The 11,712-nt window shown below is 36.4% G+C and overlaps 1 protein-coding gene across 1 annotated transcript; it reads left to right on the top strand.

Moving 5' to 3' along the window:
- The first annotated feature begins 8,951 nt into the window (after positions 1-8,951).
- Positions 8,952-11,580, top strand: NAP1L2 (nucleosome assembly protein 1 like 2). The gene is given in 5 exon segments (XM_004023480.6): positions 8,952-9,759; positions 9,761-10,094; positions 10,097-10,141; positions 10,144-10,270; positions 10,272-11,580. Coding segments are annotated over 5 exon segments (1,353 nt in total). The 5' UTR covers positions 8,952-9,318; the 3' UTR covers positions 10,678-11,580.
- Positions 11,581-11,712: the final 132 nt, after the last annotated feature.

Here is an 11,712-nt window from a genome sequence, read left to right as displayed (position 1 = left end):
TCCATACTGTTCTCCATAGTGACTGTACTAGTTTGCATTCCCACCAACAGTGGAAGAGGGTTCCCTTTTCTCCACACTCTCTCCAGCAGTTATTGTTTGCAGACTTTCGGATCGCAGCCATTCTGACTGGCATGAAATGGTACCCCATTGTGGTTTTGGTTTGCATTTTTCTGATAATGAGTGATGTTGAACATCTTTTCATGTGTTTGTTAGCCATCTGTATGTCTTCTTTGGAAAAATGTCTGATTACTTCTTTGGCCCATTTTTTGACTGGGTCATTTATTTTTCTGGAATTGAGCTGTAGGAGTTGCTTGTATATTTTTGAGATTAGTCCTTTGTCAGCTGCTTCATTTGCTATTATTTTCAACCATTCTGAAGGCTGTCTTTTCACCTTGCTTATAGTTTCCTTTGTTGTGCAGAAGCTTTTAAATTTAATTAGGTCCCATTTGTTTATTTTTGCTTTTATTTCCAATATTCTGGGAGGTGGGTCACAGAGGATCCTGCTGTGATGTATGTCGGAGAGTGTTTTGCCTATGTTCTCCTCTAGGAGTTTTATAGTTTCTGGTCTTATGTTTAGATCTTTAATCCATTTTGAGTTTATTTTTGTGTATGGTGTTAGAAAGTGTTCTAGTTTCATTCTTTTACAAGTGGTTGACCAGTTTTCCTAGCACCACTTGTTAAAGAGATTGTCTTTTCTCCATTGTATATTCTTGCCTCCTTTGTCAAAGATAAGGTGTCCATAGGTGCGTGGATTTATCTCTGGGCTATCTATTCTGTTCCATTGATCTATATTTCGGTCTTTGTGCCAGTACCATACTGTCTTGATGACTGTGGCTTTGTAGTAGAGCCTGAAGTCAGGCAAGTTGATTCCTCCAGGTCCATTCTTCTTTCTCAAGATTGCTTTGGCTATTCAAAGTTTTTTTGTATTTCCATACAAATTGTGAAACTATTTGTTCTAGCTCTGTGAAAAATACTGTTGGTAGCTTGATAGGGATTACATGGAATCTATAAATTGCTTTGGGTAGTATACTCATTTTCATTATATTGAATCTTCTGATCCATGAACATGATACATTTCTCCACCTATTAGTGTCCTCTTTGATTTCTTTCACCAGTGTTTTATAGTTTTCCATATATAGGTCTTTAGTTTCTTCAGGTAGATATATTCCTAAGTATTTTATTCTTTTCGTCGGAATGGTGAATGGAATTGTTTCCTTAATTTCTCTTTCTATTTTCTCATTATTAGTGTATAGGAATGCAAGTGATTTCTGTGTGTTGATTTTATATCCTGCAACTTTACTATATTCATTGATTAGCTCTAGTAATTTGCTGGTTTTCTAGTAATTTTCTAGTAATTTAGGGTTTTCTATGTAGAGGATCATGTCATCTGCAAACAGTGAGAGTTTTACTTCTTCTTTTCCAATTTGGATTCCGTTTATTTCTTTTTCTGCTCTGATTGTTGTGGCCAAAACTTCCAAAACTATGTTGAATAGTAATGGTGAAAGTGGGCACCCTTGCCTTGTTCCTGACTTTAGGGGAAATGCTTTCAATTTTTCACCATTGAGGATAATGTTTGCTGTGAGTTTGTCATATATAGCTTTTATTGTGTTGAGGAATATTCCTTCTATTCCTGCTTTCTGGAGAGTTTTTATCTTAAATGGATGTTGAATTTTGTCAAAGGCTTTCTCTGCATCTATTGAGATAATCATATGGTTTTTATTTTTCAATTTGTTAATGTGGTGTATTACATTGATTGATTTACGGATATTGAAGAATCTTTGCATCCCTAGAATAAAGCCCACTTGGTCATGGTGTATGATCTTTTTAATGTGTTGTTGGATTCTGATTGCTAGAATTTTGTTAAGGATTTTTGCATCTATGTTCATCAGTGACATTGGCCTGTAGTGTTTTTGTTTGTTTGTTTGGTTGGTTGTTTTTTTTTTTTTTTTGGTGGCATTTTTGTCAGGTTTTGGTATTAGGGTGATGGTGGCCTCACAGAATGAGTTTAGAAGTTTACCTTCCTCTGCAATTTTCTGGAAGAGTTTGAGTAGGATAGGTGTTAGCTCTTCTGTAAATTTTTGGTAGAATTCAGCTGTGAAGTCGTCTGGACCTGGGCTTTTGTTTGCTGGAAGATTTCTGATTACAGTTTCATTTTCCATGCTTGTGATGTGTCTCTTAACATTTTCTATTTCCTCCTCATTCAGTTTTGGAAAGTTATACTTTTCTAAGAATTTGTCCATTTCTTCCAAGTTGTCCATTGTATTGGCATATAATTGCTGATAGTAGTCTCTTTTGATCCTTTGTATTTCTGTGTTGTCTGTTGTGATCTCTCCATTTTCATTTCTAATTTTATTGATTTGATTTTTCTCCCTTTGTTTCTTGATGAGTCTGGCTAATAGTTTGTCAATTTTATTTATCCTTTCAAAGAACTAGCTTTTGGCTTTGTTGATTTTTGCTATGGTCTCTTTTGTTTCCTTTGCATTTATTTCTGCCCTAATTTTAAAATTTCTTTCTTTCTACTAACCCTGGGGTTCTTCATTTCTTCCTTTTCTAGTTGCTTTAGGTGTAGAGTTAGGTTATTTATTTGACTTTTTTCTTGTTTCTTGAGGTATGTTGGGGATGATTTTGATCCCTATCTCCTGTACAATGTCACAAACCTCTGTCTATAGTTCTTCAGGCACTCTGTCTATCAGCTCTAATACCTTGAATCTATTTGTCACTTCTTCTGTATAATCATAAAAGATTTGGTTTAGGCCATATCTGAATGGTCTAGTGGTTTTCCCTACTTTCTTCAACTTAAGTCTGAAGCCTTAAGAAACTAGAAAGAGAACAAACAAAATCTAAAGTTAGAAAAAGGAAACAATAAAGATTAGAGGAGAGCTAAATAAAAGAGAGAATATGAAAACAGAGAAAATCAAAGAAAGCAAAAGTTTATTGCTTAAAAATACCAAATTTGCACACTTTAAGCTAGATTGGAGCTATCCTGGAGTGGGAAGTCAAGTGGGCCTTAGGAAGCATTAATATGAACAAAGCTACTGGAGATTATGGAATTCCAGCTGAGCTGTTTCAAATCCTAAAATATGATGCTGTTAAAGTGCTGCACTCAATATGCCAACAAATTTGGAAAACTCAGCAGTGGTCACAGGACTTGAAAAAGTCAGTTTTCATTCCAATCCCAAAGAAGGGCAATGCCAAGGAAAATTCAAACTACCATAAAATTGCACTCATTTCACATTCTAGCAAGGTAATGCTCAAAATAAGCTTCAACAGTACATGAACCACGTACTTCTAGATGTGTAACCTGGATTCAGAAAAGGCAGAGGAACCAGAGACCAAATTTCTAACATTTGTTCGATCATACAAAAGGCAAGAGAATTCCAGAAAAAAAATATACTTCTTCTTCTTTGGCTATGCTAAAGCCTTTGACTGTGTGGGTCATAAACTGTGGAAAATTCTTAAAGAGATGGGGATACCAGACCACCTTATCTGTCTCCTGAGTAACATATATACAGATCAAGAAGCAATAGTTAGTCCCAGACATGGAACAATGGACTGGCTAAAAACTGGGAAATGAGTACGTCAAGGCTGTATACTTTCACCCTGCTTATTTAGCTTATATACAGAGTATGTCATGCAAAATCCTGCGCTAGATGAATCACAAGCTAGAATCAAGATAGCCAGGAGAAATATCAACAACTTCACATATGCAAATGATACCACTCTAGTGGAAGAAAGTGAAGAGGAACCAAAGAGCCTCTGTATGAGAGTGAAAGAGGCGAGTGACAAAAGCTGGCTTAAAACTCAACATTCAAAAAACTAGGGTCATGGCATATGGTCCCATAGCTTCATGGCAAGTAGATGGGGAAAATGTGTAAACTGGAAGATTTTATTTTGGGGGGCTCCAATATCACTGCAGACGATGGCTGCAGGCATGAAATTTAAAGATGCTTGCTCTTTGAAAGTAACACTATGACAAGTTTAGCATATTAAAAAGCAGAGACATCACTTTGCTAACAAAGGTCTGTATAGTCAAAGCTATGTTTTTTCCAGTAGTCATGTATGGATGTGAGAGTTGAACCATAAAGAAGGCTGAGTGCCAAAGAATTGATACTGTCTAAGTGTGGTGCTGGGGAAGACTCTTGAGAGTCCCCTGGACAACAAGGAGATCAAACCAATCAATCCTAAAGGAAATCAACCCTGGATATTCATTGGAAGTACTGATGGTGAAGCTGAAGCTCCAATATTTTGGTCATCTGATGCGATTAGCTGACTCATTGGAAAAGACCCTGATGCTGGGAAAGATTGAGTGCGTGAGGAGAAGGGCCTGACAGAAGATGAGATGGTTGGATGGCATCACCAACTCAGTGGACATGAGTTTGAGCAAACTCTGGGAGATAGTAAAGGACAGGGAAGCCTGGCATGCTGCAGTTTATGGATACCAAGAAGTCAGATACAACTTAGTGTCTGAACAATCCAGCAGAGTATTGGAAGTTCTAGGCAGAATCAGGTAAGAAAAAAATAATAAGACATCCAAATTTTAAATGAAAAAGTGAAATTATCTCTGTTTATAGATGTCATATAGAAAAGCCTAAAGATTAAAACAAATATGTTAGAGAAAATAAACTAATTCAGTAACATGAAGGGAAAAAAATCAACTTGCAAAAATTAGTTGTATTTCTATATGCTAACAATGAATATGCTGAAAAGGAAATTAAGAAAACCATTCAATTTATAGAGCCATGAATAAAATGAAGTACTTAGGAGTAATTAAACCAAAGAGGTAGAATACTCGTACACTGAAAACTACAAAACAGTGCTGAAAGAAATTAAAGAAGACATACGTACATAGAGAAACATTCTATGCTCATGAATTGGAAGACTTAATATTTTTAAAATGATAATATTACCCAAGGAGATCTACAGAATCAATGCAACCCCTATCAAATTCCCAAAGATTTTTTTTTTTTTTTTGAAAAACAGTAAGCTCCAATACTTTGGCTACCTGATGAGAAGAGCCAAACCATTGGAAAAGACCCTGATTCTGGGGAAGATTGAAAGCAAAAGGAAAAGGGGCAACAGAGAATGAAATAGATAGATAGCATCACCAACTCGATGGACATGAATATGAACAAACTCTGGAAGATGGTGGAGGATAGAGAAGCCTGGAGTGCTGCAGTCTGTGGGGTCACAAGGAGTCCACACAACTTAGCAACTGAACAACAACACAAAATTCATCCTGAAATTGCTTATGAAATCTCAGTTGATTCCCAGTATCTAAAACAATACTTAAAAATGAAGAACAAAGTTGGGGGACTTATACTTTCTAATTTTAAAATTTACAACAAAGCTACAGTAATCAAAACAGTGTGAAACTGGCATAAAGACAGACATATAGACAAATGAAATAGAACAGACAGCTCAGAAATAAATTCTCATATTTATTTTCAATTGATTTTCAACAAGTGTGCCAAGACTATTAAATGGAGAAAAGATTGATTTTCTTTCAATGGATAGTGCTGATAAAACTGGATATTTGCATACAAGGGAACAAAGTCAGACACTTACCTTATACCATATACAAATATTAATGCAAAATGGATCAAAGAAAAAGACATATGTTTTATATGTAAAACACTTAGAAGGAAAACTAAGTGACATAGAAGACATAGAAGGAAAACTTCATGACATTGGTTTGGCAATGGTTTCTTGGATATGATGCCAAAAGTATGGGCAACAAAAGCAGCATAAATAATGCAGACTTCATCAGAATTAATAATGTTTTTGCATCAAAGGGCACCATCAAGAGAGTGAAAAGATAACCCCCAGAATGAGAGAAAATAATTTGCAAATCATGTATTTGATAATGGCTTAATACCCAGAATACACAAAAATTATACATCTCAACAACAACAAAAATCAAACCAATTCAAAATGGACAAACAGCTTGAAAAGACATTTTCTCTAAATAAGGCATGTAGGCATGCATGCTAAGTCACTTCAGTTGTGTCCAACTCTTTGCAACCCTATGGGTTGTAGCTGGCCAGGCTCCTTTGTCCATGGGATTCTCCAGCCAAGAGTACTGGAGTGGGTTGCTGTTTCCTCCTTTAAAGGATCTTCCTGACCCAGGGATCAAATCCATGTCTCTTGCATTGCATGCAGATTCTTTACCACTGAGTCATTGGGGAAGCCCCAAATAATGTACACAAATGAGTAATAAGTACTTGGAAAGATACTCAACAGAACTAGTTGTTTGGGAAAGTAAATTCAAAACCAGAAAGAAATACAACTTCATACTCATTATGATGTCTTTAAAAAAATGAAAAAAAAATGCTTTAGTGAGAATTGGGAGAAATTGCAACCTTTATGCATTGATACTGGGAATGTAAAATTTTACAGCCATGGAAAATAGTTTGATCTTTCCTCAAAAATGGGCACATAGAATTACCACGTGATCTAGTAATTCTATTAACACCATGTATTTTCTCAAAGAATTGAAAGCAGAGACTCAAAAGAATACTTGCACATCAAACTTCATAGCAGCATTATTCACAATAGTTCACATTGGAATCAATCCAAATGTCCATCAACATTTTAAGATACATGTGTGAATCGCTCAGTCGTGTCCGACTTTTTGTGACCCCATGGACTATAAAGTCCATGAAATTCTCCAGGCCAGAATACTGGAATGGGTAGTCTTTCCCTTCTCCAGGGGATCTTCGCAACCCAGGTCTCCTGTATTGCAGGCAGGTTCTTTAACAGCTGAGCCACAAGGGAAGCCCAAGAATACTGGAGTGGGTAGCCTACCCCTTCTCCAGTGGATCTTCCTGACCCAGAAATTGAACCGGGGTCTCCTGCATTACAGATGGATTCTTTACCAACTGAGCTATCAGGGAAGGCCTATATTTGCTCCATTTATTTGTCTTCTCTAATTACTGTCTGCAGTGTTTTGTAATTTTCAGTGAATAAATCTTGTACTTCTTATGTTAAACCTAACTTTATATATTCTTTTATGATTGATATTATTGTAATAGGTACTGTAATTGAATTTTTATTGTGGTAAAATATACATAAAATAAAATTTACCATTTTAACCATGTATTAAGTGTTCAATTCAGTTGCATTAGGTACATTCACAATGTTGTACATTTATCATCAGTACTCAGTTCCACAACTTTATCATCCCAAACTGAAACTCTGTACCCCTTAAACTATAACTCTCTGTTCCTTATTCCCCCAGCCTCTGATAATATCTATTATACTTTGTCTCCTTGAATTTGCCTATTTTATGTCACCTTGTATAAGTGGAATCATACAGTATTTGTCCTTTTGCATGTGGCTTATATCACTTAGCATAATATTTTCAAGGTTCATCCATATTGTTGTATCAGAACTTCATTCCTTTTAAAGTGTATATATATATATATATATATATATATATATATATATATATATATATAAACTTCCTAGCCTTAAGATATATATAAAACATATAAGGAATGTTGCAACTACAGAACCAGGAAAAGAAAATCTTAAATGTAGGACTTTTAACTATGGATCTATCCAGATTGATACACGAACTTGAGAATTGAATTTTGTAAATAATGTAATTATATACAGTACAGAGTGATAAAATAAGTAAAAAAGAATTTTATCTACATACTGAAAGAATCTGTAAAGAAATACAACAATATGTAAACAGCATTTATCTCTGTGGTAGTAGCATGATAAAAATCAGAGTTCAAATATGGAAAAGAAAAGACAGTTAATTTTTTAAAAATTGTTTACTTAACAGATTATCAGCATTGGCAATATGGACAAAGTAAACTTCACCCATGAGCCTACCCAAAGGAAAAATTTAATGGCTGCATGGTATTCCATCCTATTAATCCTCTATCATATATCTAACCATGTCTTTAATACTGAGATTTAGATTATTTTAAATAACAGCTGTCAAGCAAATGTTAAGATTTTTACAATATAGATCACTTTACAGTTGAGCATTTCTTTTAAACAGTCCCAATGGCTTTAAAGCCAGAATCAAGAGAGAGGGAGGGGCAAGTCCTATCAGTATTAGGACTGGGTTATTGGCTATAAGCTAGAGAAGGAAATGGCAACCCACTCCAGTATTCTTGCTGGAAAATCCCATGGACGAAGGAACCTGGTTAGGCTACAGTCCATGGGGTTGCAAAGAGTCGGACATGACTGAGCGACTTCATTCACCCATTGACAGTTGGTTTTATATAGTGGGATACATATACAGAGGTTTTATATAGTGGGATACTCATATAGTGGGATACAGCATTTTGGCTCTTCATCGCAAGTTCTCTTTAACCCAACCTCCTCCTAACCATCTAAACTTCTCCTTCCTGTCCCCACCCACTACCCCAGGAAATGTTAAGGGAGATTTTCCAATCTAAAATTACTGGTCACTTATCATATAGCTTGTGGAAAATACAGAAAAACAGAATACAGAATATTTAAATCACTGGCAGCTACACCACCCTGAGACCAGCATTTGCTAATTTTTTTAGTGTTTTCCCTTCTAACCTCTCTGTAAGTTCTTCTCCCTCTCTCACCTCTTTCCTTCCCAGAGCCCAGGGCTAAAATCAAAGGGACAGATTTAGGATGGGTGAATGCTTTATCTGACATTTTAGTTGCTATTTTCTCTTTTGAAATTATAAAAATATAACACCAGTTGAAAACGGAAAGAATAAGCTAGTAAAACCTGGTTTCTAGAAAACCCGGGTGGTGCTGTGGGACTAGCGGGAGGGGGATGAAGCAGCCATATTAGAGAACCTGGGAAGGTGAGACGAGTTGGAAACTTGATAGATCTAATAATTTATTGGCTCATGGTTTGTCGATCACTGCAGCCCAGCAAATGAAATTAGAGTAGAGTTGTGGGAGAGGGAGGGAGTGACGCAGCAAGCTATTTGCACCAAAAAAATCTAGGCAAGAGACAGCTGCGTAATCATAGCGGCACCGGTTTTTTCTTGTAGCAGCTGATGCTTGCGGAGATCAGCTCACTGTGGCTCTCTGCAGTCTCTGGCCTGCTCCTGCAGGTCACTGCGGCCATCGCTGCTCTCTGTACCCCAGCCAGGACACCGCTGCCTCTGGTTCTCACAGCCTCCGCACCGCCTTCATCCCGGCAGCAGCCTCAACCGTAGCTCTAGGCTCCCTCAACACAGTCAGACCACTACCTTTCATTTCACCTCTGTCCCAGTCAGCGCCGCGTCTGATATTCCGATGAGTCTTTCCTTGTGGAGGTCAGATCTCCTGAACTTGACGGTAGCCAATTAGGCGTGTGAGGTCCTTGGAAAAATGGCCGAGTCAGCCGACCACAAGGAACTGTTCAGTCAAGAAGAGTCTGGTGATAAGGTAATGATGGAGGGGTCCGGGGAGCAGCCGGAGAGCAGTGAAGATGCCTCGGCTGGGCCTGGAGATGATGGGGACCGCGGTGAAGAAGCTGCCGTGGGTCCTGGGGAAGAAGGGGGAAAAGGTGAAGAAGATGCTGCTGGGTCCGGGGAAGGCGGGGAAAAAGGTGAAGAAACTGATGAGGATTCAGACCCAGACCATCCAAAAGGACTTATCGGTTATCTTTTAGATACAGACTTTGTTGAAAGTCTACTTGTGAAAGTTAAATACCGTGTGTTAGCCCTCGAAAAGCTTCAAACTAGAGTGGCCAATCTAGAGTCCAAATTCCTGAGGGAATTTCATGGTATTGAAAGAAAGTTTGCTGAAATGTATCAGCCTTTATTGGAAAAAAAGACGTCAGATAATCAATGCAATCTATGAGCCTACAAAAGAGGAATATGAATATAAATCAGATTCTGAGGACTGTGATGATGAGATGTATGATGAGGAAGAGATGTGTGGTAATGAGGAGGATCTGCTACATGACTACATGGATGAGGATGACGATTGTGAAGATTATGATGATTATGCTGTTGAAGAGGAGGAGGAGGATGGCAATGATGATGACAATAACGACAACACCAAGGCAGCTGGAGATGAGAATAAAGAAGAGGATCCTAAAGGAATTCCTGATTTTTGGCTGACTGTCTTAAAAAACGTTGACACACTGACTCCTTTGGTTAAAACTATGATGAGCCTATTCTGAAGCTCCCGACAGATAAAGTGAAGCTTTCAGTTTCACACTAGAGTTTCACTTCAAACCAAATGAATATTTCAAAAATGAGCTGTTGACAAAGACCTATATGCTGAAGTCAAGGCTAGCATATTATGATCCCCATCCCTATAGGGGAACCACGATTGTATTGCATAGGCTATAAAATAGATTGGAATGAAGGAAAGAATGTCACTTTGAAAACAGTCAAGAAAAAGCAGAAGCACCGCGTCTAGGGAACAATCCAGATTGTGACTGAAGATTTTCCTAAGGATTCATTCTTCAATTTCTTTACTCCTCAAGGAATCAACTCAAATGGAAAGGATGGAAAGGATGATTTTCTACCTGGGCACAATTTATGTACTTACATAATCCCAAGATCAGTATTATTTTTCTCAGATGATGCGCTTTAATCTCAGCAAGAAGGGGTAGTTAGGGAAGTTAATGATGAAATTTATGACAAAATTATTTGTGATAATCGGATGGTTGCAATTGAGGAAGTTAAAGCTTGTTGCAAAAATCCTGAAGCAATAGTAGAAAACATTGATCGCTAAAGCAGAGTGTACATGGCCCTGAAATTAATTGTCCTAGATCTAGTTACTCAAAATATAATAATTAATTACAGTCTTGTATTGTTAATTTTTCTTGTAGTGTAAGTTAAAAATGTATGTCTCAGAAATATGAGAAGTTCAAATACTAGCTCATTTGACCTTGCATTTTAGCATAGAATACTTTCAAGAAATGTGGACTGTGGTAAATGATTTAAGATATATTAATATAGTATTGTGTAGTTTAATCCTTCTGAAGTCCTTTTGTCATGTAAGTATTAATCTGTAGCTATGAACATTATCAGAACTACTAAATGAGATCAATATTTATTCTAAAAGAAAATTCTGGAGAACCAACTCAAGGTTCTTTTGCTGTTTTTTGTATTTGTGTTTTCTTTAGCTACTGTGTTTAATTTTGCTGTGCCTGCTTCATTTTGCAATAAAAATGCAATAGAACTTAAAACTTAAATCCTTAAGAAAACACCTGCATATGGTTAACAATTTCAGGCAAAATCACATTTCACGTTTGTTAATAACAGCTTGTTCATAGGCTATTGTATTTTATGTGACCATGATAAATAATGAAACTTAGTTGTATTAAATTTATTTGTCAGTGAAGTGTTAATCAAAGTATATTCCAAAGATTGCCATGTATTGTTCTGTGTAATTGTGTAAACTGTAATTAGAATGTATAATTCTCTTTTCCTACAGTACTTTTAATCATTCATTGAAAGTGATCACTTTATCATTTTGAAAAAAATTTTAATGTTCCTTCACCACAAAATGAATAAAAATTTCATTGTTTCATGTTATAAAACTGACCTTTTTTAATTGTAAAAGTAATATGTTTATTGCAGGACCAAAATCCATATACCCCATCCTCAAAGATAAACATTGTGTATGTTTTGATTTATTGCCTACTGTTCTTTTTCTCTGTGTTTATATATTCATGCAAATTTGCTAAAAATATCCTTAGATGTGCAAAGAAAGTGTATCTTTTTATGGTTTATAATTGATTTAATCTTAATCAGGAGTCCATCT

The sequence above is a fragment of the Ovis aries genome, chromosome X (assembly GCF_016772045.2).
Source record: "Ovis aries strain OAR_USU_Benz2616 breed Rambouillet chromosome X, ARS-UI_Ramb_v3.0, whole genome shotgun sequence".
In the NCBI taxonomy this organism is placed as follows: domain Eukaryota; kingdom Metazoa; phylum Chordata; class Mammalia; order Artiodactyla; family Bovidae; genus Ovis; species Ovis aries.
This window is presented reverse-complemented; position numbering and strand designations above follow the sequence as displayed.